At 37.7% G+C, this 27,501-nt stretch overlaps 1 protein-coding gene across 14 annotated transcripts in view; it reads right to left on the reverse strand.

Annotated features, from left to right (window-relative positions):
- Window positions 1-27,501, reverse strand: part of WDR37 (WD repeat domain 37) — an 80,951-nt gene that overhangs the window by 35,641 nt on the left and 17,809 nt on the right. For 11 of the 14 annotated variants that reach the window (XR_016219168.1, XR_016219171.1, XR_016219167.1 and 8 more), the window contains 8 exons: window positions 27,209-27,386; window positions 22,041-22,137; window positions 18,315-18,410; window positions 17,943-18,007; window positions 14,334-14,469; window positions 12,554-12,625; window positions 5,570-5,614; window positions 3,512-3,588 (listed from right to left, as the gene is read on the reverse strand). Coding sequence is in view for 8 of the 14 variants with exons in the window: in XM_089311796.1 (XP_089167922.1) it covers window positions 3,512-3,588; window positions 5,570-5,614; window positions 12,554-12,625; window positions 14,334-14,469; window positions 17,943-18,007; window positions 18,315-18,410; window positions 22,041-22,137; window positions 27,209-27,346 (726 nt within the window). In the remaining 6 variants the exon portion in view is untranslated. Of the gene's footprint in view, window positions 1-119; window positions 1,128-3,511; window positions 3,589-5,569; window positions 5,615-12,553; window positions 12,626-14,333; window positions 14,470-17,942; window positions 18,008-18,314; window positions 18,411-22,040; window positions 22,138-27,208; window positions 27,387-27,501 lie in introns of those variants that run through there. The other 3 variants (XM_089311802.1, XM_089311799.1, XM_089311798.1) reach the window with 1 other exon arrangement.

Raw genomic sequence — 27,501 nt, forward strand, 5'->3', positions numbered from 1 at the left:
GACATTCTACATGTATCTGAGCCCCATTTGCTTTCCTATACAAATACACCTATACTAAAGTTGAATGTGTAAATTAGGCACAGGAAGTGATTAACAATAACAATAAAATAGGACAATGATAACAATAGAATTACAAACTGTTTATTTCTGGAATTTCCCATTTAATATTTTCAGATAATATGGTTCATTAAAATCATAGAAATTACAGATAAAGAGGGACTGCTGTAGGCTCAACTAAAAATGAACCATCAAGGTCTAAAGAAAACTCACTCTACCAACTGCTTAACTCATCTCCAAGTAGAACAGTGTTCAGAATGTTAATAAAGCAAGAAAAGTAGAGCAATACTCAGGCAGAAACATCAAAGTAATACTGAGAGAGAGCAATATCAAAGCTAGAAAACTCTTATCACCCTCATCACAATCACAGCCCAACACACACCAAAACTTCATTAGATATGCACTTGACTAAGGTCATTTGCTCATGTCTACCTGCTTAGCAGAAACTAGAAAGCTAAGTATAGGCTCTCAGGCTAACCTGATACAAATGTATCTAATAGCACAAACAGTAACTTAAAGATTTATAGTCTAAATATGTACATTTAGTCTTCTTCTCAACATGTAACTTTTGCTATCTAATTATAATTTACCCACATAAAAATGATACTGTAACTGCCACTAACAGCCAAATAAAAACCTGCAAGATAAATGTCTAATAATAAATACATAAAACATTATGAAATATAAAATTTAAAAGAATGAATGGCAGATTGTTTAATATATGTGGAAAAGGAAAATTAAAGCAATAATATATAAATATAAATAAAGGTACTTCTTTTTCGATCTTGTCTTAGTCGGCTTGGGCTGCCATTACAAAATACCACAGGCCAAGTAGCTTAAACAAGAAATTTATTTTCTCAGAGTTTTCACATGCAAACTAAAAGTCCTTGATGAAGGTGTCATCCAGTTCAGTTTCTGGTAAGCATTCTTCCTGGCTGGTAGACAGCTGCCTTCTCACTGGGTCCTCACATAATAGACATGGAAAGGGCAACACATTCTGACATCCTTTCTTCCAAGCACCCTAATCCTATGGCATCATGGTCCCAGGCTTCTGACTTCAACATTTGAATCTGGGAGTCACAAAAATATTAGACCTATAACATTCTACCCTTAGTCCTCCAAAATCATGTCCTTGCATGGCAAAACATGGAAATATTCAAACAGTTCATGGAAAATACATAAGAAAAAACTATACATGGATTTCAAAATTTTTTTCATATCAAAACAAACTAATATTTTAATTTTTTAATTCTACTTCACCATGAACTTTCTGGAGTACCCACAAAAGTCTTAACTCATTCTAGCACTAATACTAGTCTATAAAGTCCAAAGTATCAATGAAATATCACCTAAATTCAGTACATGTGATCCCAGAGGTACAATTCATCCTAGGGCAAAAACACCTCTCCAGCTATTTACCACAGCAACTACAAACAATTTCTGTTTTATCAAAACGTGATGGCATAGGCAACAGTATAGATAATTCCCATTCTAGAAGCAAGAAATAAGAAGGGAATGGGTGACAAGTGCCAAGCAAGTCCAAAAGTTATTAAGACAAATTCCCTTTGAGCTTAAAGTGTGGGAATAATCCTCTTTGGACCAATGCTCTGTCTTCCAAACCCACTGGGTGGAATAATTAACCTCACCAGCTGGCTGGACAGCACCATCCCAAGGCTCTGGTCTATGATATTCTGGCCCCTAGGAAACAAACAAGCCCCATCCTTTGAAACTGAACAGGAGCCAATCCTGTCCCCAGCGGTGGGAGTGGCGCCCTGTTGTCTGAATCACCTTCCTGGTCCTTATTTCCTTGTCTTGAAGGATGAAACATATTTATAGCCAAATAGCTCTATTTTCCAGTGCTGTAAAATTCCAGCAATCTCACAGTCTTCCTTCATTTCAACCCATTTTCTATTTCTGCTAGTCCCAGAGCTGATGGTATAACCCATCTCTACTCTTGGCTTCTGCTAAAGTAGCTGGTTAAATTCATGGTCTATACCTATACTAATCCCTTTATCAAATGGCTGATTAGCCATATCCTTAGAGTTCTCTTCAGAATAAGCTTTATCATTTTCTGCGATATGAATAGGTGAAAATTTTCCAAATCTTCAAGTTGTGATTCTTTTTAACAATTCCTTCAATCTCTCTCTCTCTTTTGAACTTTAAATAGGAAAAACCAAGTTACATCTTTAACATTTTCCTCTGAAATCTTCTCAGCTAAATAACCAAGTTCATTCCTTACAAGTCCTCTCTTTCACAAAACACCACAACACAGTTCATCTAAGCTCTTTGCCACTCTGTAACAAGAATGGACTTTCCTCCAGTTTCCATTTCCTACAGACACTACATCAGAACAATCTTTAACATCCACATTTCTATTAACATCCTCTTCATGATGATATAGGTACATCTGTTAAATAATAGGTTTCTACCCAGATCTCCTCTTTTCTTCCTAAGCCTTCAGTACCAACATCTTTCTTTTTTTTTTTTTTTTTTTGTAATATTTATTTTATTTATTTAAAAGGCAGAATGAGTGGGTGGCGAGGTGGTCTTCCCCAAACAGCTGCAACGACCACGGCTGGGCCGGACTGAAACCACAAGCTTCTTCCAAGGTCTCCCACATGAGAACAAGGGCCCGAGCACTTGGGCCATCTTCCACTGCTCTCTCAAGTGCATTAGCAGGGAGCCAGATTGGAACTGAAGCAGCAAGGACCCAAACCAGCACCTATATGGGATGACGGTGTAGCAGCTGGCAGTTTTATCTGCTATGCCAACACCGGCCCTTACCAACACATTTCTTCCAACAATCCCTTCATGGTAATCTAAGCCTTTTCTAGCATATGCTTCAAAATGCCTCCAACCTCTACCTATTACTTAGTTCCTAAGCCACTTCCCGATTTTTTGGTATTTCTTACATCAGCACCCCAATTCTGGTTCCAAAATCCACCTCAGTCAATTTGAGCTGCCATAACAAGTTACCATAGACTGGGTTACTTATAGACAACAGAAATTTATTTTCACATAATGCAGGAGGTTAGAAGTCCAAGATCGAGGTTCCTACCAATTGAGTTTCTCATGAGCTCTCTTCCTGGCTTGGAAATGGCCTCCCTTTCACTTTGTCCTCACATGATTAGGGGAGAAAGGAGAAAAGAAGTAGGAATTGAGAGGAAGAAGGGAGGAGACGGGAAGGAACAAGCTTCCTAGTACCTCTTATTAGGACACTAATCCCACTGGATCAGAACACATGCTCATGATCTTGTTTAACCTTAACTGCTGCCTTAAAGGCTCCATCTCCAAATATAGAAACACTGGGGATCAGTGTTTCAAAATATGAATTTATGACAGAACACAAACATTCAGTCTCTAATAGAAATAAATGTATTCTAAAATTTTCAAATATCCAGAACCCTACGAGCTTAGCCCATGTTGAGTTTTCAGGGTAATTAAATGTGCTTACACTAGGGTCGGCAATAGGCTGAGGTGTTGGCAGCTGTACCACATATCTCCAAATATGAGCAGTCTGATCTCCAGAAGCTGAAGAGAGAAATCAGAGGAAAATTACCCAATGTGCATACTATCCAAAAAACGCATTCCTTGTTATGGTCTGGCTAAGCAACATCAACAAGACTTTTCTAACTTAGTGATTATTTTGTAAAATGTACTGTAGTTAAATAGCTATTTCTAAAACTGCTTGATGCTACTAAGAATAGAGTAAATGTGCAAAATTAAGATGGTTATGTATAACAATATTTTCCCTTTCATTTCAGGCTAAAAATTGTGGCAGTCCAGAGAAAATTTACAAATAGTAAATTTCATTTTCTATCTAAATAAATGGAAACTATTATATTATAACTTACAACTACAATAGATTTTGATATGTTTCAGGAGAGCAAATTCATTTCCATCCATTCAACATTGATAGAACCTTACAATTTGCCAGGCACCTATTAGTACTATTTATTTGTGCTTCCTGCTAGTTCCTCTCTGTTCACCAGCCCAAGTTTATGAAAAAAAATGCCTTGACTCAGACATGAGAAGACAAAGGATAGCATGACAGGGCATAAAGCAGGGCCACAGGTATAACTCAGTGGTCCTGTCTTAGCCCTCACAAGAGCATTTTTACAGAGCTTCCCTAAAGAAGTCACTACATATTGATGGTAGTACACTTTTTATGGCAGTTATGAATTTATTGCCCTGACTTGCCAATTTCTCTTTAAATCACCATCGATATCCAACAATCAGTCTAACCCTCCTCTACCTCTATTCTCCCCACTAGTTATCTACTTCAAAGTTCCTATCAGTTCCTTTTTTAAATGCTTCATGGTTTCAGCCCTCCCTTTCTACCCCTTTGGTTTGAATACAGACACGTCTAAATGCCACTAGTCTCTTTGCCTCTCCCCCATTCCAATCATAAAACAAACCATCAATTTAGTAAGACTTAAACTTCTTGCCTATTTTACTTCTCAAATATTTACTGAGATAGAAATTAGCTGCCACAGTGTAGGTCTGTTAAAATAACTCTCAGACTAACCTTCCCACCATATTCCTCTCATATATAAAAATTATCTGACCGAAAATTCTCTCACACATTGAAATTACTTGTGACTGGGCTCCTTGCTGAAACAATTCCACCTGCATGAAGCACTGGATCATCAACTTTCTCATCCGATCCTGAGATCGCCATAATCTGGTCTATGAGCCAATTCCAAGCAGCCACCCACTTTTGTAAATAAAGTTTACTAGAACACAGCTACATCCATTCATTTTTCATTGTCTCCATTCCTGTCATAGTGTAACAGCAGAACTGTGTGAGACAGAAACCATATGGCCCACAAAGATGAAAACATTAACTGTCTGATCTGTGCAGAGAAAGTCTGCTGACCTCTGGTCTATGGAAAGCCTACATATACCTTTCAATATTATCATCAGTATCCCCAAAACATCACAGAGCTATCCAGATATAACACTGTGGACATACACAGATGTATGACAATTTTATGGGGAAAACTCTCAGTATAATAAAGCTACCCTTCAGAAGTAACAAATGAAGGTCTTTTTTTTAAACCACAATATAAAATTATGACAAACCCAAGCCATTATTGCTTAGGCAAATTACCTGGAAAACCAGGAAAAATCTGACTCTGGCAAATTATTCTACTTAAATATTATTTTTCTGATTTATTTCAGATGCAAATAAGATAAGGAAACACAGCAGTAATCAATTGTGTTATAATCCACTGTGAATCATCATGAGCAATAATAAAATGATTAAAAGATTTCAAGAACATGAATTTACTTTCATAATAAATGCAAGTTCCTTCACTATTGAATCTTAAAAAGTATTGCTTGCTACATTTTCTCTGTTCATTTCTCACTTAATTCATAAAATGCCTACAAAAGACTGCCTAATGTTTCCAAAAGCCACAGATAATTCTGATGCTACTGATAAAGGAGTACTTATAGTTGTTTTAAAATTATCAATAATTTTGTTCAGTAAAGAAAAAAGTCAACATACCAGTGAGAGCCAACTGCTCTGAGGGATGAAATTTTATAGAATTTACTGCAAAATAAAAATATTGCAAAAAGAGGTTTAAATTAACCAACGCATGTTATCAATATTTATTAGTTATCGCATATATTGCAAAATTAAAAATCAAAAGAGTTATTATTACAATATTTCAATATTAGCTCCTCCCATCCAATTAAACCATGGGCAAATACATGTTAGTAGCACGATACAAAATAACTGAAGTATGAACCACCAAATTGCTAAATTATAAGACTCACAGAAAAATATTAATCATCTTTTTATAGACAGTCATTTAAAGCTAAAAATAAACCAAGATTTAAAAAAGAAAACATAATTATGACAGCAGGCAAAGGCAAGTTACAATGTGGTGAACACTGGGTTTTTTTTTTTTTTTTGACAGGCAGAGTTAGACAGTGAGAGAGAGAGAAAGGTCTTCCTTCCATTGGTTCACCCCCCAAAATGGCCACTACGGCCAGCGTTCCGCACTGATCCGAAGCCAGGAGCCAGGTGCTTCCTCCTGGTCTCCCATGCAGGTGCAGGGCCCAAGCACTTGGGCCATCCTCCACTGCACTCCCGGGCCACAGCAGAGAGCTGGACTGGAAGAGGAGCAACCGGGACAGAATCTGGAGCCCCAACCGGGACTAGAACCCGGGGTACTGGCACCGTAGGCGGAGGATTAGCCTAGTGAGCCATGCCGCCGGCCTCTCTGTTTGGTTTGACCAAGTTATTATCCTCCCATTCTCCTTATCCAGATGTGTCAATCAGACAAAAGAGGAATGCAGGAAAAGTTATTTTGGATGTTCTCATATTCCTTTTTTGTTTATTAAGACCTATTTATTTGAAAGGCAAAGCTACAGAGAAAGCGGGAGAGACGAAGAGAGATATTCCATCGACTGGCTCACTTCCCAAATGACTGCAACAGCCAGGTCTAAGCAAGGAGCCAGGAACGCCATGTGGGTATCCCACATGGGTGGCAAGGGCCCAAGCACTTCAGCCATCTTCCACAGCCTTCCCAAGCACATTACAGTTCAGAAGCAAAGTAGCTGGGTCTCAAACCTGCATGCCGATGAGGGTTGTGGCACAGCAAGTGGCAGCTTAACCACTGCACCACAACACTCAAATTCTTGCTAACGGAGCCAGAGCCAGAGCAGACAGTTCTAGCACCTCCACCCCCACCCCTTTTTCTTGCTTTAACTCTAGATGGGATAGTATAATGCGTACTCCACAAGACAGTAAGCATGAGCACATAAACTAGCACACATAGCTCAGTGGGACTTTCAACATCCTAACCTGATCCTAAACTACTCTACCCACTTAGGATGTTCCTCAAGTAATCAACAGGTCTTCAAATAGGCTGAAACGATCAGTCAGTCTGACACAAGAGCTCAATTCAAGTCACTCTGGAAAATTCCAGCCCTCCTTCCATAACCTTGAAAAGAAAATGTATGTTCCTTACATAGAATGTAGAAGAAATTTTACCAACCTTGAGTAAGGTTTGTCTTTTAATTAAATTTTGTTAGCTATTTAGTATTTTTCTAGAGAACTAAATAAAAAATGCTAGATGTTCTTTTATTAGTAACATCAAAATATAGATAACTGTGGAAAAGCTGGTGAAAATTATATATACTTTGAGTAATAAATGGTAAACTATCACTCAACTACTAACAGATAAATAGTATTAATGCCTCAATTTCAGTTAAAATTTTGCTAAGTGATCGAGTTGCACTTTGTCTATGTAAACCTTCAGCAAACCACTAATGAAACTGGGACCATTGGCACTATATTTCTCAAGGCTACTGTGATGTATAAACAGTAGGCACTTATAGTGGTAGCTTATTTTCAAGCATGGCTTACACCAAAAAATATAGCGCAAACTGATCACTGACTTTACCAAAATTACAATATAATTAAATTATATTGGCAGATAGGGACTGAAACCACACATGGATGTAATATGACAGAGAACAATATTTGGAAGAGCACAAAATAATTTTTTATAGTAGAAAGTCAACAGAGAGTGATTAAAATAGAAAAATCAGATGGCAGCATCATGAGGACATCATTTAAAGATGTAGCAATAGTGCCCAAAATGCAGCTAAAACAATTCACAGTGGCCACAACTTAGAGCTGGAAAGGAAGAGGATACACAACTGCTATTTTTGGTAACAAGCATCAAACTCTTCAAAACATAAGTATGTATAACTTCAATAAAAACTTAAGCTAAAATATAAGGAAAAGGATAAATAGGACAACAACTCTTTAAGATGACCAGAAAGAGCAAAAGTGCATATCTCACAAATTTTACTCTGTTCGAGGACAGCAGGATACAGCTGGGTATTTTATATTCAGAGGATCCAAGAGGAAAAGGGGTGAGAAAGGGATCTACCATCAAGACAATCATTTTGGTGAGTTCTACTGATTAGAAATTTCAAGCTGTTTAACTAGTCCCTTGGTTTCCATAAATTTAGTTAGCAATTAAAACATCTCTCACTGTAAAAAAGCAAATGAGGTTCTGGGTAGAAAAAGTAGGGATATAAACACCACAAAAATGGTGCTGGAAATAGAAGCTCCTCTACTCTCTCCTGAAACTTCTGTAAATGCAGCAGAGGTACTAAATGAAATACCCACAAACCTATAAAGAAAGAACTAAATGTACAATGAGCAAAGTGACATCCACCAAATACCTGAAGTCAGAAAACTACATGGGTAATGGTAAGTATTTAAGAGAACACAGAAGGGGCCGGCCCTGTGGCACAGTAGACGCAGTAGGTTAATCCTCCGCCTGCGGCACTGGCATCTCATATGGGCGAGACCCAGCTGCTCCTCTTCCAATCCAACTCTCTGCTATGGCCTGGGAAAGCAGTATAAGATGGCCAAGTGCTTGGGCTCCTGCACCCATGTCAGAGACCTGGAAGAAGCTCCTGGCTCCTGGCTTCGGATCAACACAGCTCCAGCCATTGTAGCCAATTGGGGCGTGAACTAACGGAAGGAAGACCTTTCTCTCTGTCTTCCTCTCATTGTCTGTAACTCTACCTCTCAAATAAATAAATAAAATCATTAAAAAAAAAAAAAAAAGGAGGGAACACGGGAAGGATGTCATCAACGGAAACAAAGACAGGAAATCTGACATGAAACAAAGACTCAAGAACAGGAAGAAACTTCTTCCTGCTAGGATGTAACAGCTTGAATCAAGATTCATGCAACTTCCCTACTAGGTTCAATCATAAAAATCACATATAGGGCCAAGTGTATGGCCTAGCAGTTAAGGCATCTGCGTTCCAGATTAAAAGTGACTGCAAAAGGTAACCATGAAGAAGTGGGCCAGGCAGTGTCAATATCTACCCTGGACATGTAGGGCAAGGGGCCAGAAACCATACAAAGAGCAACCTCCAAGAGCTAAAAAGCTGAGAGCAGTATGAGACAAAGTTCCGGCCCACGGAGTAAACTCTAAAAGGACAACACCCTTGGCTAACAGTATCAACTGTTAGAAAATATGGAGCAACTCGAGCTCTCACACGGTGGTGGTACAATGAGGCATGAGAAGTATAAGGCAGCACTGTGAAAACTGCTTTGAAGTATCTGCAGAGGCTGTAAGATCCAAACAACCCACTTCAAGGTGCACACCAAACAGAAATGATCACATACGAGGGTATATGTGTTCATGTGTGCATGCCATTTCAAGAGACTCAAACAAAAACTAAAAACACAACTATCTGTAGTATCTCAAAACTGAAAATACCCAAATAAACTTCCGACAATTAACAGACCACACAACAATGAAAAAAAAAAAAAAGATGAAATCTCATAATCAATATTTTAACCTTAGAGGTCCTATTATTACTTTGTAAAAATTCACAGTATGGAGGCCAGCGCTGTGGCACAACAGGGTAACGCCCTGGCCTGAAGCGCTGGCATCCCATACGAACGCCGGTTCAAGAACCGGCTGCTCCACTTCCTATCCGGCTCTCTGCTATGGCCTGGGAAACCAGTAGAAGATGGCCCAAGTTCTAGGGCCTCTGCACTGGCGTGGGAGACCCGGAAGAACCTCCTGGCTCCTGGCTTCAGATCGGAGCAGCTCGAGCTGTTGCAGCCAATTGGGGAGTGAACATCGATGGAAGACCTCTCTCTCTCTCTGCCTCTCCTCTCTGTGTAACTTTGACTTTCAAATAAATAAATAGATTTTTTAAAAAAATCCACTGTATGCTCATAATTTTTTCACTTTTCAGTATGCATGTCATATTATTATGAAGAGCTCACAAAAAAAAAAAAAAAAAAAAAAAGAGTCCAGGTGCCCCTGAAGGCAGGGGTAAGGAACAGGCTAAACAGAAAACTGATCTAAACTTGGTTTAAGCAGTAGCTGGAGTCCCAGGAAGCACCCACCCTGTCCGCTCCATACTTTCACCTCATCATCCCAAGAAGACTTTCTTGATGGATGAGTAAGAGAAGATTTTACAGATTATGTTAAGAGGGAACTTTCAGAGAACAAGAACTTATGTTAAAACAGTAAAATCATGATGGCATAATTGTTTTCAAAATAAAGGGCAGAAGGATAAAGTGCAGAAAGATCTAAAAGCAAGAAAAAATAAAGTAGAATTTGGAAGAGAAAAGATAACATTAAACGAACAATCTAAAAGGTTTCATAACCCATTAACAAGAAACACAAGAATATTTCTCAATACCTAACATTTCTAGGCTGAAAAATCCTACTGAATGTCCAGCACAATTTTTTTAAGTCGACAAGCAAAAACAAAAACAAAAACAAAAAACAGACACTCCTAGAAACTTCTAAAGAGAAAATTAGCTCACCTACAAAGGATCAGGATTCAAAATAGCATTAAACTTAATATCAATCTGAGATGCTACAAAAAAAGGACAAAATATCAATATCTTCAAATTTTATGAAAGAAAAGTATTTCCTCTGTAGCATAATATACTCAGCCACAGTTTAAATCAAATGTAAAGATCAAATCTATTTTTCAAACATATGAAATCCCTCAAAAATTTTGCCACCAAGATAACCCTTTGTTAAGGAAGCTGTTGGCAGGCTTGGCAGGCCTCCATGAAGAAAGATGATATGGGATCCAAACACAGAGGCTATAATGGAGAAGAAGCTGAGAGAAATCACAGGTTGATGCTGAAGGGAATTACAAGGGCAACTGCTTCAAGTACTCAATATCAAACCAGTGCAGACAACGGAGGACTCCAGGGATAGAATGAGAACAGCAGACGGAACAAAGATTACCATTGAGTTGGATCACACTTTGGAAATCTGGCAGAGTTTAAGGATGAATTAGGAACAAATATAGAATAACAAGCCAAAGAAAAAAACTGCAGCAACTTCTGGCTCCAGGGAAAACAAAACTAAGGATGAACTTAAGGTTCAATACATGGGGAAAAGAGTCACTTAATTTAAAACTCAGAAATTAAGTAATCAAATTGGTTGTTATGTAGAAAAATGGAAGGAAAAAGCAGAATACTACTTAAAAAAGTTGTTGTCTCTGGGATGTGAACATGGGAGTGAAGAAGGAGGGGGCAAGAAACTACCAATGATTTTTTTTCGATGCAACATATAACACTGCTAAAATTTTAGGTCAAGTATTTACATATATATATAACATTTTTTCTTATTTTTTAAAGATTTATTTTTATTTATTTATTTATTTATTTGAAACGAAGAGTAACAGAAACAGACAGAGAGTTCTCCCAGGCTGGTTCATTCTTCAAATGGCCACCAACAGCCAGGTCTGGGCCAGGCTGAGCTAGGAGTCAGAAGTTCCATCCAGGTTGCCTATGTGGGTGGCAGGGGCCCAAGAACCTTGGCCATCTCCTGCTGCTTTCCCATACACCTTAGCAAGAAGTTAGAATAGAAACGAAACAGCCAAGACCATGGGATGCTGAGGCTGCAGACAGGGTGTAACCCACACTGGCCCCTTTTTTAATATTTTTAAAGAGTAAATCTGAGGTGAAGAAATAAAAAAAAAAAAGAAGAAAATACAACACTCTTTTAACAAAGTTCTATTCATTTCTGAGCACCTATCTTTTATACTTCACGCAGTGTTAAAAAATTATAAGCAATACAACAGCACCCTAGACAGTCTGTGGGATACAAGTTAGAGAGGAAGACTTCTAAGAAAGTAGGAAATTTAATGAGAAAGGTATGAACTTGATTATCTGCTAAAGAAAAAAAATGTAGGGCAAGGAAGCATCATGTCCCAGGCAGCAGGAAGAGGTGAAGGGGGAGAGGGCTCCAGGAAAGGGAAGAGGTAGGTATCTACAGCTCATGAGGAGCCCTGGATTTCAGCAGGACCACCAAGGGAAGAAGTGAGGTGCTCAGACGAATGAGAGTTCCCCCAAGCAGGTAATTCTGCACAGGGTAAAAGCAATGCTGACTCTGACACTGACAGCTGGCAGAGAAGGGTGAGTCAGTGGAGAGGTGGCTTCTAACAGGTACTAGGGATGAGGGCATTCTAGATGGAAGGAACCACACAGGGCATTTGGGAGAAAAGTGAACAAAGAATTTGATCAGGATATAGATACCTGCACAGGCATAACTGAAAAGGCAGGAAGGAGCTACAGTATCTAATAGCATGAACTACAGGCACAGAAGCACACTAACAGAGTATAACTTATTTAGCTTCAATACAATTGACATTAGAAGTAAATCTCTAAAATAGACTAATATTTTGAGATAAATAACACACACATTTCAGTTTCAAAATTTCCTATATATAGTTTACAAACATTATATAAACTAATGTTAACTATACATTGTTAAGGGAGTACGGCTTTTTCCCTTTATTAAATCCAACCAAGCAAAAGGCACAAGAGTTTATCCTTATCTCCAAATACACCACACTGTCCTCTGACAACCAAAACAGTAAAACTTTCTGCAGTTGATTTTATCATACCAGACTAAATCAAAGCAGAAAATAACCTCTGACTATAGCTCTAATTAAGGTAAATGCTTACCTGAACCTACATGGCCTGTATATTTGACAAGGCACTTCCCCGTCTCTATGCTCCACAGCAAAGCCGTGTGATCTGTAAGATCAAAATCATGAAGTTGTGACTTAGCCATCATCAGTTTACAGCCTGTCCCATAAATGAGTAAGATATTCTAAAAGTGGTAAGTTCTGTTACCCCTAATATTGCTTGCAACTTTGATTCTACTACTCTGTAAAATACAATTACTCAAAGAAAAGATTTCTAATACTGGGGAGGCTGTGATTCCTCTGGTGCCATGGATTTGGCAAATAAATAGACAATCAGGGACTCAATTTCTTAGTGTAATATGACCCTGGCTGCATTTATGCTTGAAACTTACACTTAGAAGAGCCGGCGCCGTGGCTCAATAGGCTAATCCTCCACCTTGCGGCGCCGGCACACCGGGTTCTAGTCCCGGTCGGGGCACCGGATTCTGTCCCGGTTGCCCCTCTTCCAGGCCAGCCCTCTGCTATGGCCAGGGAGTGCAGTGGAGGATGGCCCAGGTGCTTGGGCCCTGCACCCCATGGGAGACCAGGAAAAAGCACCTGGATCCTGGCTCCTGCCATCGGATCAGCGCGGTGCGCCGGCTGCAGCGGCGGCCATTGGAGGGTGAACCAACGGCAAAGGAAGACCTTTCTCTCTCTGTCTCTCTCTCTGTCCACTCTGCCTATCAAAAAAAAAAAAAAAAAAAAAAAAAGATAAAAAAAAACTTACACTTAGAAGTCACTGAACATGATGATTTCATTATTTTACTGGAGTATTAAAACTTTCCAGAATACAATATTCAAATTCAACTAGCATCCAAATCCAGTTACCAATTATCAGAGATTAAGTATTCCTTTTACCCTTTCTCTTACGAGATAATGCTTAAAAAAAATTAAGTAGATTTGATAGGAAAATCTGAAAAATAGCAACTATCCAAACGACACTGCAGAAATATCAGAAAGGATGCCTTTAATCTTTTTTTAAATTATGATTTCCAAAGCAATCTGGGATGTTCATGTACGAACATGAGTTTCAAATCAGAGAAATTACTTCTTCCATCACTGTAACTAATTTGTCAGATTATAGCAAGTAGCTGACTTCTCACAAGCTGGGAAAATAAGTCTCAACAAGGAAGCACCATTTTTAATGTTATTGATCTTTCTCTGAAGGGGTATTAAATTACCACAGCTTTCACAAAATATCTTTTAGTGAGAAGAAAGGGAGATCCTTTATTTCTCTAATACTTCACACCCCTGTGATTCCATAGGCAAACCCTGAGGAATGCCACCAGCCTCCACTGCCAACTCAACTCTCTGGAAAGTGTGCATTTTCCAGTTTTTATCACAATAGTTACCACAGCTGTACTTCAATAGTATCAGAAAAACATCAAATATAACTCCAGAAAAGAAACACACGTGAATGTGAATAAGAATAGAGCCAATCAAACAATACCTAATGCTTAAAAAATATTCTACCTCTGTTGCCTCTATTATTTGAATATTGACTCCTTAACATAATTAAGTTAAATCCAAGTATTTCCCTCTGCAGATATTCAAATCCACTGTCTATAGTAATCTCCCACCCCCAGGACTACAGAAAGAGAGGACGATATGCATCCTCACATGTTCCCATATCAAAGCCAGATGCTGCAGTTCTGACAATTCTTGCATCATACTTTTGCTTCCACGAATCACTCCATTATGGACAGCTGAAAGTCTGTCACTTCAGTCAGTCATCAAAGCCATGTGCAGTAAGCCAGCTGGATCAGTATCTGACTCACCAGCAGACGCAGTCCCCAGCACCACTGGCTGTGTCCTTGCAACACTAACATCCCAGATGCCATCCCTGTGGCCAATGTACTCCTTCACAAGCTGGCAGACAGCCCTCGAAGTGGTGGTCTTAAAGCTAGAGACAATCTGAAATGGAGAAGGGAAGTGGCATTGTAACCATGTACTAAAGTAAAATGTTCTAAGTTAAAAAAGGTGAAACAGAAAAAGAGGTCTTGAAAAATGTATCATATCACTGAATAGACTATTTTAAACAATGAAAGAACACAAGCATGAACAGAACCATCTTGTATGGTAACGTCAGGTTCCTTCAGCTCAATGCCACAGAGAATACAGTCCTCACGGAGGTTTCAGAAGACTCCTCCCCCTTCAGTTTGATGGGAGTGAGGTACTTAATGTCTTACTACACAAGAAGAGTCACTCTTCCACAAATCCAAATCATCAAACACAATTTTCAAATTTTTTTTAACAAACCAAATAGCTAACTAGCAGCCAGACATGGAAAAAACAAGAAGGATACCCCAAACCATTATCACCAATTGCTGTGATCACGGCAGGACTTGGATTGTTCAGTTTTGGATCACTGACACCAACCACAAACTATCAGGAAGAAAAAAGCCCATGGCAGGGGAGGAATCAAAAGACGACACTTCTAACAGATAAGCAGGTTTGTTCAAGATTGTTTATTGAGCACCTGTTCTGAGTCAGACGCTATGCTAGATGGAAAAGACAGAGGAAAGCAACACAGGGGCTCCTTGCCTTTAGAAGCTCACAGTCTAAAGGGAGACAAGACATGAAAACAATACAAACAATAACAAACACACATAGTAAAGTATTGTCTCATGTAATGATATACACAACAAACAGTTCTCAGTTTGTCTTATAAGGAAAAATATGTGAGAGAAGAAGAAACTAATGAAACAAATATTTCCTTATAGTTTGGTTTTTAAATTGCTCTCAGATAAAAGAAGGGCTTTTGAGCTTTTAAGTAAATCAGAATAATATAGATTATTCAGAATAATGAAACCATAAACAAAAAAAAGTTGACAGCCTTATACAGCTTACTTTAAATGTTGCTTTAGCAAAGCAACTGGAAAATGTATCTAAATTCATCCTTACATAAATATAAAAACATAATCCAGAATCCACTGCTATATTAATTCAGGAACATACATAAAATTTATTTCCAGTACAGTAGGAGACTAAAACAAAGTGCTTGATCAAGAGACTGACACTTTTACCAGTAATCAAAAGATCCATTTGGCTTGTTTTTGTTTAAATTTAACAAGTACTATAAAAGGATCTGTTCAACGTCAAATCCATCATTACCTTCTTTTCTTTCTGAAAGCTATGCAACCCAGAAAAATTATCCCTCCACAATATGAAAAAGTGTTTTTGCTAACATACAGTGCCATTTAGATGGTAAATAATATTACAGAATTTTAGAAGGGAATGAAGCTATAATGCACATAAAACTTTCCCATATAAGAAGCTATAATAAATTTCCTTTTCCAAGTTCTTCAGCATTGCTAACATAAATACCATTATAACAAACTACTAGAGCCACCTTCTTCATACATCCCATTTATACTGTGAAGCAGAGGGGTTACTGCCTTGAAACTCTAGCTGCATTTCTGGTGTTATTTTAGAAGCAGAAGATAATGTACTCTTAGAATACTGTAATATATCATCTCATGTGTCGCTTCCAAAATGCCCATTATACTCGGATGTTCTGTTAACTTCAATTCTTTATTCTTTGACTTAGTCCCAAGTACAAAACAGTCCAACAAAGCAGAATGAATTATTCAGAAGAAAAACAGAATGATGACACCTGTCATCCTAAATCATTTCAACAATTAAGATACAATCTACAGCCTTTTTCACAATGAAAGATACTTCTCTTCATAAAAATAATTGCAAAAATTTTTACAAGTTTCTTTAAAGGGCTTTGCAGGTTAGACTATCTTACTACCCTCCCAATAACACGTCAGAAATAAATCACTGGCCACCCAGAAAAGAGAGCAACCTCTTCTGGGTTTAACTTATAACACTGTTTTCTCCCACTGTCTCATCAAACATGCTACTTGCCTTTCATGGCTCGGAGCCAGAAGGAGGGAAAGTAATGAATGTAGACTGACGTATTTTCCTGTTAGAGTCATGCTTAGCTTTAATAACAAGAATCCATGCTGCAGTACAAATCAGAATATAATCTTTTACCAAATTATTTCTTCAATTTTTGAATGACATTCTATTTTTTAATATTTTTTAAGATAGGTACACACAGTGTGCAAAATGCTATAAAGATTACCAATAATATGCTTCTTAACAAATTCAGATGAATGTCTAGTACCTAAAATGATTGGAGCGTTAAATAATTCTAAATAATTAAAACAAAGTATATTATAGATATCCTTACCTTTGTCCAAATCTTAGTTTTTATTGCTCGTGGTAAAGGATAACTTAACATACTCATTTCTTCCTCAACTTCGTAATTAGAAAGTTTTGAAATTCTAAGACCACACACTGTATATATACAACTGTGAGCACAATATGCAATATAATTCAGGATATTTTAACAAGAAATTAAATGTAAAGACCACAATTTCACACTTCATTTAGAAGAAAAAGTTTAAAGCTAATTTATTAAAAATGTCTAGTAAGTATAAGCTATATATTATATAACCAAAAAGATCAAATAAATTGACTTACAATCTAGATGCTATGAAAACAAGGTAAACAGTAGGAAATGCCAGCAATATTTACATTTTCTTTTTAATAAAAGGAAATACCAAAGATTTTCAATAAGAAGAAACAGCAAAAAGTCTAAATTTGCTCTATTAATTGCAGTTTATCTCACTGCAGATGACATGCTAAATAACCTTAAACTCAAGAAAACAAGTTGGAAAAATAAAAGCTAATATAAACTAGGTCATCATAGTAGACTCGCTGCAAATTTTAGCTTTTCCCCTCAGGTTTAGCAAAAGGAACATACATTCACTAAGATTAGGTATATAATTTATCTTTTACATCCTTGAAATACTCCAAAATAGACATATACAAAACTATCTCAAAAATATGACTTTGCTGCCGTAATACCATAAATAAACAGATTCCCAATATAAATCATTGCCACTTTAATGAGGGCAATACAAGATACTTTAAGTAAAATACCACAACTGTTCCTATTTCCCTCTTCCTGATCATACTTAGAAAATAGAAGATAATGAACTCAATGTAACTAAAATGTAACTTTAACTCAGAAAACCATAATTTCATTGTTTACACCTATTTATAAGCTTTCTCCAACTTCATACCTTTTATAACAAGCCAATTAAGAATAGAAAATATCTATTTCTAAAGACAATATATTGACTAATATACAAATATATTGATAACAATAAGCATTAGGGCAAGTTAGTAGATAGGTACCTATATACTGTGGCCACTTAACAGATATTTCTTTTAAAAATTAAACTTTCCTAGACACTAGACATTTATCTTTTTCTATTACACATTTCTAATTGGAAAATATGCAGGTTAAAGTACACATCAGCACACTTTAAACACCACATGACTGGTTCAAGTGTCAGTGCCCTGCATACCTTGCTGGTAGAAGCCTTGTAAGTGGTCTTTAGTTTCTGAGAAAGCTGACTGGTACTGTGACTGGCTGTAGAGATAAAGAATCAACAATCAAATACAGTCTTACAAAGAACGACAGCATCACAAAGCGGATCCTTCATCCCAGGAAGAAAGTGAAACCCAGAAGGGTTCGTTTATCCATAGTAACATGGCAACAATGGCAGAGCTGGAGAAAGAACCCAGGCTGCTCCCCCGCTCTTTATTTCTCTAGACCCACAGCTGAATTATGTACTTCAAGTTCTGCTTACAGCAAAAAAGCAAATCAGTGTCCTTCATTAAATTCCAAATTTCCTTGATAATGTGAGAACAATACTTTTTATGAGCATTTACCTTACCTTTTGTTTTGAGTTGGCCCTTACTAAGTTCTGCTCCATCAATTGCTTGTCCTTCAGCAGCTAAGCGTTCATTAAGAGTATCAATTTCTCTTCGTACTATGGATAAAAAAAATAAAATTTTATGCTAAATGTACTTACCGATTCCAAAACTTGCACATATAAAAAGGTTATATGCTAGTGACATCTAAACAAACATGTGAAAAATATTCTAACAGAAACAATCATAATTTATAGCATTCCCAAAAGACTCAAGACATTCAAAATTTCATTCCAAAAATATATATTCATAATCAAAAATATATATTCATATATATATATACACACAGTGGAAGACTCTGCTATCAGGAGCTCCAACAAGGTACCTGATTTGGACAGTTCTGCAACAGTTTCCTTTGTGCTTGGATCTGTGCACTTAGAAACATTATTCTGATACTGTCTGAAATTCAGAGAAGCAAGCAGGTACTTCAAAAAGTTCATAAAAAGACCAAAATAACAGTTTGACCAGGTAGTTAGGACACTGCCTCAGATGCCCACAAATCATCACTGAAATGCCTGGGTTCAAATTCCATCACTAATTCTGATTCAGTTTCCTGCTAATGCACACCCTGGGGGCATCAGTGAGGTTGAAATACTTGGTTCCTGCCACTCATGTGAGAGACCCAGATTGAGTGCTAAGCTTCTGTCTTGAACCTGGCCCCAACCTGGCCGTCACAGCATTTGGACAGTGAAACAGTAGATGGAATTTCTTTCTGCCTTCCAAATAAAATGAAAATAAGCACATTTTGGTGGTAAAAACTTTGAAATCCATGCATAGTTCCTTCATAATACACATCTTTCATTACTTTTTTTGGAGCTTCCTTGTATTTACAATCTGACTAAGGACACTGTACCTAGGGAAAAATAATATATAGCTACTGACATATGGTACGACATAATTGCCAAGGAGAATGCTTGGGCCCCTGTACCAGTGTGGGAGACCTGGAAGAAACTCCAGGATTCTGGCTTCGGATCAGCCCAGCTCCAGCTGTTGCAGCCACCTGGGGAGTGAACCAGAGGATGGAAGTGTCCTTTCTCTCTCTCTCTCTCTCATTCTCTTGGCCTCTGCCTCTTTCTGTAACTCTGCCTTGGAAATAAATAAATAAATAAATAAATATTTTTTTTAAAAATCCAAGAAAATTCTGAAAAATAAAGAGGAATTACAGAATACAGGAGGGGTAAGAAAAGCATAAAAAGGACAATAGCTATAAAGAACAGAATGAACCAATGAGACTAAGAATGGAAATGTGGATCCTTCTGTACATCAGGCCCTCCTGCAGCATCCATGCTGTTAGCTAGACTGTGGGGATAAGGAAAGAGACTCAACTGGGAAACAACTGGTCCAAAAATAGTTACTGAAGTGACACAATGGCACGCCAATGACACCTGCAGTCTCTCAGGACTGTGGGAGAAGAAGACTGGTCTGGCCAAAGGTATTAGTGAAAGGGCAGAACAAGGTAAGATCAGAAAAACGCTGAGGGCAAAAGGCTCTAAACAGTACCCAGTATGAATAACTTGGATTTTATCTTTTGGATAGCAAGGATCCATCAAAACCTGTTAAGTACTAAGTAATAATGTAAACTCAAAGTACCTTCCAGAATTAGCAACTCGTAATCCTTTCATTTCTTGACCAAACTGCATAAATTCATAAAATGAAGACCTTTAATCAATGGAAGCTTGATAATTCTCCAGCTGTTAAAACTCTAATATTTCTAAACATCTTAAAAATTAGAGGCAGTATCTAATTTTTATTTTATAAAAAGTTGGAATCACTACTACCTCCACAAATTTTCATAGAAGCTTTTTAAAACAGAAGAACCCAGTTATTAAAACATTAAATTTTCCAATAGCAGAGTTTAAATGACATAGAATTATACATTGTCTTTACTATTGATCCAACTATATCACTTGGCCATGGAGTGAAAAATTGTTTCATGATGCAAATGCTGTTCATCAGTATCCAATTTTTGGAATCAACTTGCAGATAAAGGCACATATTTGATTAGTTATATCTGCATAATGCAAAGTTTATGAACAAAACTCTATAAAAAATTACTTAGCAATGGAGCAGCAAAGGAATGCTCATTTTCTAACATTTCAAGGCAAACTATTAATAGACAGTTTAAAGATTTATTTATTTATTTGAAAGTCAGAGTTACACAGAGAGGCGGGGGGTGGGGGGCGGTCTTCCATCCAATGGTTCACTCCCCAGTTGGCCACAACGGCCAGAGCTGTGCTGATCCAAAGCCAGGAGCCAGGAGCTTCCTCCGGGTCTCCCATCCTGTACTGCTTTCCCAGGTCACAGCAGACAGCTGGATCAGAGGTGGACCAGCCAGGTTTTGAACCGGTGCCCATATGGGACGCCAGCACCCCAGGCCAGGGTGTCAACCCACTGTGCCACAGTGCCAGCCCCCTTAATACAGACAGTTTAAAGTGCACAGTGGAGAACCAGAAGTAGACTACTTACATTTACATAAATAATCTCCACAAGAACTAAAAGCAAAAGATGCAGAAAATGTTTTCCCTTAGAGAATGTGATGGGGTCAAGGGGTAATGGTAGCTATCTCTCGTTTTTCAGTCTTCATTTTAAGTAGATTAGAATAATAGCCACTATTTCTAAAATTTAAAAAAAAATAGGCCGGCGCCGTGGCTCAATAGGCTAATCCTCCACCTTGCAGCGCCGGCACACTGGGTTCTAGTCCCGGTTGGGGCACCGGATTCTGTCCCGGTTGCCCCTCTTCCAGGCCAGCTCTCTGCTATGGCCAGGGAGTGCAGTGGAGGATGGCCCAGGTGCTTGGGCCCTGCACCCCATGGGAGACCAGGAAAAGCACCTGGATCCTGGCTCCTGCCATCAGATCAGCGCGGTGCGCCGGCTGCAGCGGCGGCCATTGGAGGGTGAACCAACGGCAAAAGGAAGACCTTTCTCTCTCTGTCTCTCTCTCTCACTGTCCACTCTGCCTGTCAAAAAAATAAATAAATAAATAAATAAAGCCAAACTACAAATTCTTTTGATTTACCTTAATAAGTCAATTAATACATTTCTTAGAAAATTTTCAAGCAATAAAAAAAGGAAAAATGTAAATAAAAGTTGTCTTAATTCACATTACAGGGTTGATATAGGAAAAAAATATGAACTTTTTAAAAATAAAACCACAATTAGGAGGGGTAGATACTTAAACAGTCTGACAGCCCCCCAAAAATACCCAAGGCCTAAGTCCCATAACCTGTACACTACTTCACAAGGAGCTCTGCAGGTGGGGAGATTACCCTGGATTACCCAGAGTGCCCAATGCAAGCACATCCATCCTTATGAGTGGAGGGGAAGCAGAAAGTTGAACCAGAGGGGCAACAGGAGGACCTATCACCAAGGGGGAAAGGACACAATGAGTCAAGGAGTGCAGCAAGAGACTCTGTCCTGAAAACACAGAGACAGTCTTTGGGAGACACCCTTCCTGAGAGCCTCCAGAAGGAAGCACAGCTCTGCTTCTTTGGCTTTCTTTCCTCTAGTAAGCACCAGGCCAGACTTTTAGAACGGTAAGATAACAGACATGTACTATTTTAAGCCATGAAGTTCATTACAGCAGATTAGAAAACTAAAACAGGCATTTATGTTTGCCTGTGAACTTTACTCTCAGATTTTGAAGGGTAACTGAAAAATTGTAAAAGTATATTAAGGTAGGAGATACTCACACTCTAAATTTTCAATATAAAGGTTTTCAAATTCTCTTTCTATTTGACCAAATAGTTCCAGAAGTGTACTGCGAACTGAGGAAGGCAGTTTAGAATCCTGCAGAAGACAAAGATTTTGTTTAAAAGAAATGAAGGAATCAATGAGTAAGAAATTCTAATACCAAGTATCAAACATTTCTCCAGTGAGTCTTTTAATTCTAAACTCTTATTTTACATTATTATATATTTTATTTCTTATACATAAAACACTTTAAAAGCTCAAACTTTCAAATTTCTACAAAGGAAAATATAAGCAAATTGTGTAAGTGGCTATTTAGAATAATATGGGATTTAAGAACAAGCACTTCTCTAAAACAGCATTAAATTTTCTTTATATATGACAGGATGTATGCCTATTATGTTAAAAAACTTCCAAATTTGTAGAGAAGGAATGCAGTTCCCATAAATGAAGTATTATAAACAGCCTTTAAGCCTTATCATATGCTATTACAAAGTATTTTAAAGATTTATATATGTATGTACGTATACATGTATTTGAAAAGTAGTGTGAGAGAGATCAAGACACAGAGAGAGATCTTCCATTCACTGGTTTACTCCCCAAATGGCCACAACTGCCCTAGCAAGGACTTGGGTCATCTTCTACTGCTTTTCCAGGCCACAGCAGAGACCTGGATCAGAAGCAGAACAGCCAGGTCGCAAACCGGCGGCGCCCATATGGGATGCTGGCACTGCAGGCGGTGGTTTTATCTGCTATGACACAGCACTGGCCCCATAGCACAAACGTTTTGATAGTTGTTTTTGATCCTAATTTGAAAAAAAGAAAAAAGATGGAGGCAGGTATTTGGCATAGGCATTAAGATGCATCTTGGGATGCCCACAATGGAATGCCTACGTGGCAGTCCCCACTCTGGTAGAAATTCCAGCTGCCTGCTAAAGTGTACTATGGGAAGCAGCACAAAATGGCTCAAATACTTAGGTCCCTGACAACTGTTACCTGAGACCTGGATTGAGTTCCCAGCTCTTGGCTTTGGTCTGGCCCAGCCCTGGCTATTGCAGACATTTGGGGAATAAATCAGCAGACAGAAGCTCTCTTTGTATTTCTACCTTTCAAATACATTAAATAAATCAATAAATATATTTAAAATATATTTATTAAGTTTCTTCTGAGATTAACTTCATAAGAAAGCAAATTTTAGGGAAAAGGATTACATTTTAGGATAAAGTTCTACAATAATCACAGATCTGACACAAATTTTACAAACTATTTAAATATCTATGTGAAACCACTAGTTGAAAATATGAATCTGGGCTGGGCGTTGAGGTGCAGTGGGTTACATCACCACTTGGGGTATCCAAATCCCATATCAGGGTGCCAGTTTGAATCCCATCTGCTCTACTTCTGATAATGCATCTTGGGAGGTAACAGATGATGCCTCAATTGGTTTGGCCCATGCTATTCACATGGAAGACCCAGATGGAATTCTGGGCTCCAACCTTCAGCCTGGCCAGCCAGGGCTGTTGCAGGCATTTGGGAACTGAACCAGTACATAAAAGATCTTTCTTTCTCTCCCCTCCACCTTCTTTCAAGTAGATGAAAAACACTTAAAAATGAATAAAATATGAATCTGACAGAATTGGTAATTTTACATCCCTCTAAAATGCCAATGAAAAGCATGAAAACAAAAAGGAAAACTCTAACAAAAATCAAAACCAAACTATCACATTCTTTTAAGTATAAAACATAAACTTGTACAGAAATGAGAGTAATAGGCAACCTTTCTCTCTCAGGCCTGCCTTGTGGTCTTTGCACTTCCCATTCCCTTTCTGTGCACGCTCCTTCCTCACAAGTGTTACTCTTCATAGAAGCCTTCTGACTTCTACAACTGCCAAATTTCCTCCTACTGATCTAGACTCATCACATTTTAAGATCTTTATCATTCAGTAACAAAATGTTTATTTACTTGAATACTAAATGAATCTTTAAGTAACTGTTGTGGAAAACAAAGCTGAGATGCAATATGAAAAATAAAAAAATAAAACATTAGCTCCAATTTATAAAACAGATAATGAAGAAACAAAATGTATAAAAAGTGAAATGAGAACAAGTTGAGCCTTACAAAACTACCTTTTCATCTTTTCTATCAGCTCTTTTTTTATGCTACTCAATTCCATAGACACCAAAATAAAAAACTGAAGTCAGAAAGGCTACTATGATTCAGTAAAGCTTTTAAGGAAACTGCATTTCACCAAACAGCTAAAAAACTGTGATACATACAGGCAAGAGCAGCTCTTCATTCTGTAATCAACACTGTGAGTAGAAGTATTTAGATCCAGCAAACACAGACCTCATTCCCATGCTAACCACTGTTTTCTAAGTTACTTCAGATTTACAAATCTAATTCATATAAAGTTAAACCTAATATATATCATCCAGACTAACCTTCACCTTTTTTATTGATACTATTCCCCAACAAAGAATACCACTATTCATACTTTGTCTAGATTGTGATGTCCCCTATTATTTAATTCAAATCTACTGGCAATCAATAATCCTGTATTCTTAGATCACTCCACTTACACTTGATCTTAGCCAAATAGCCAAGAAGTGATCTGCTTATACTTACCATGCCAACTGCTCACACCAAACATCACTCTCGACCTGCTGCAGAGGGCAGGCACAGCACCTTACACTGGCTCCTCACAGAACATGCTGGTCAGTCCCACTCTAAATAACTATTTATTCAACAAATAAGCACTGTCTAGGGAACGCAGGAGACACAAAGTAGAGGGCCATAGAGGGATTCAGAGGAATGAGTTGTTCAGCTTGGAGAATTCTGAATTACTTTCATGAAAGTTACTGTGAAATGCAATTACCTCCCTGTACTACATCACAATAGAGGACAGGGGCTCAAGAAGGTCAAGAGAAGAACATAATTACCTCATATGTGAGGTAATTCTAGACTATACCAGTAAAGAGGCTGGAGAATTGTCATGGCTAGAAGTCTAAGTCTAAAAAATTTTTAAGCCTATTTTTGACTGTTTACCTGAACTAACCAATATGGTAGCCACTAGCCACACCTATTTAAATTTCCACATCAAGTAATCAGAATTTTTAAAAACTAAAATTTGAGGTTCTGAGTCACATCAGCTACACTTCAAGTGCTCACCAGTCACATGAGGCTGTGGCTGTCATCACATAGCACTGAATCAGAACACTTCCATCATCACAGATGTTCTAACATACAGCTCTGGCTTCACTCTCCAAAGTGTGACGTTATCATTTAAGTAATTAAGTCTCTCAAAATTCAAATGCTGAAGCCCCTAAAACTCACTACCTCAGAACACAACTATATTTAGGGGTAAGGGTTTTACAGAGGTAATTAAGGTGGAAAATAATGTCACAGAGGTGGGTATTAATCCAATATTACTGGTGTCTTTAAAAGAGATTAGGACACAGAGATGTAGAAAGGACAAACCATCTAAGGACTGGGAGGAGGCAGCCATTTACAAAATTCAAGGAAAAAACAAACCCACATCACTCTGATTTCGGACTTCTGCTTCCAGAATGGTAAGAAAACAAATTTCTATTGTTTAAGTCACTTTGTGGTAATTTGTTACAATATCCATGGCAAATTAATAAAATAGAATTAACTTTTAAGGAAAATAGAACAAGGTACAGTCAGCCTTCAACATGAATGGGTCTCATCCTCAGAGTCAACCAACCACATGTTGAAAATATTCAGAGAAAAAAATCCCATCTTTACTGAACGTGTACAGATTTTTTATCATTATCCCCTGAACAATACAGTACAATCATTCACTTAGTGTTTATACTGTATTAGGCACCATAGTAATCTAGAGAATTTAAAGGAAACAAGAGGGGATGAGCAATAGGCACAGTGTTTAAGACATCTGCATCCTATATTGGAGGGCCTGGGTTGGAGTCCTGGCTCCACTTCTGATTCTAGCTACCTGCTTCCATGCACCCTAGGAGGCAGCAGGTGACGGTTCAAGTACTTGGATCCCTGACACCCACATGGAAGATCTAATAGAGTTCCTGGCTCCTGGCTTTGACCTGACCCAGCCCTGGTTACTGCAGGCATTTAAGGAGTGAACTTGCAGATGGAAGATCTTTGTCTGTCTTTCAAGTAAAAGTAAATAAATAAATGAAGTACACAAGAGAATGTGACAAGTTATATGCAAATATTGTACACTAAGAGATTTGTGTATCCAACAGATTTTGTTATGCTTGGGAGATCTTTCATGATTTTGTTTATCTGTACAACTGCATTTATTTATTCATCCACTCAACACATAATTACTGGCTTCTAAATAAATATCTCTTGTGGCAATAACTATATTGGGTTCTGAGTGCACACAACTATAGTGTGGCAGTTATTTCCTGAAAGTCTCAGGCATAAAGTTATTCAACTGGTTCTAAAAAGATCCAACTGTTATTTAAGCCAATTCCTCAAATTTAAGCATTATTTCTATATAGCATTACAGCCAATGAATCACTCTAATTGTGAAGGAATGGTTATAAAATTGAATACATGTATATTTACATATACACATTAGCATGTATTAGAAATATCTATAGTTTATTTTAATGTAACATATACTTTTGTATAGGACTCACAAATAGTCTAGAAATCCTTACATTTTCATCATCTTTAATGGAACTAGAAAAAGTAGAGGCAAAACTTAATCTTTGTCAATAGAACATTAGTTCATTTAATCAGATGCCATACATGCTCACTACAGCAAAGACAAGGACAAAGTCAAGTTAGTAAGAGATCTGACTCCCCAAACTCTTCAGGGAACTGAAAGACATCAATAGAATTGTATGATGCTCTTCTCTTCTTGAGACTGTTGGAGACAGAAAATCCAAAATTAACCTGTACAAAGAATAAAAGCTAACACATACTGTCACATCTACTTCTTTTGGTTATTAATTATAAATACATTAAACCAGAAATTGAATTCTCTCTGTGCATACTGTTGTATTTGACAGTAGTTTTAATAAGTTTATTTTGGAGGCTCTAGGGGAGAATCCGTTTTGGTAACCCACGTCTTTTTTCTACTTTGAAGACCAATGTATATTTGGCTATCTTGAAAATATTGCAATCACCATCTTTAAAATGTGCTACTAATCAATATTAACTTACTTGTCCTTCTAACATTTCTCTTGGTAGTCCTGTCCTCTCCTGTTCCGAGCTGTTAGTTCTTCGTATAGAAAGGCTATGTGATTTGCGTTTTTGTTTCGCTTGGCGAGCAGTTGAGCAACTTCCGCTTTCTGTGGGCATTACTTCCAGAAGGTAGTGTCCTGGTCACTCCTGCAATAAGCTAAACAACAGCAAGTATTTTATCTCTTGTATAGCAAACTGAAATAAAGGAAAAACAGTAGACAAGAAAACTATTACTTTCAATTAAAAGTTTTCTTACTATGGTTAACATAATC

Source organism: Oryctolagus cuniculus, chromosome 13, assembly GCF_051225735.1.
Source record: "Oryctolagus cuniculus isolate XC-2025 breed Fujian yellow rabbit chromosome 13, ASM5122573v1, whole genome shotgun sequence".
Lineage (NCBI taxonomy): Eukaryota > Metazoa > Chordata > Mammalia > Lagomorpha > Leporidae > Oryctolagus > Oryctolagus cuniculus.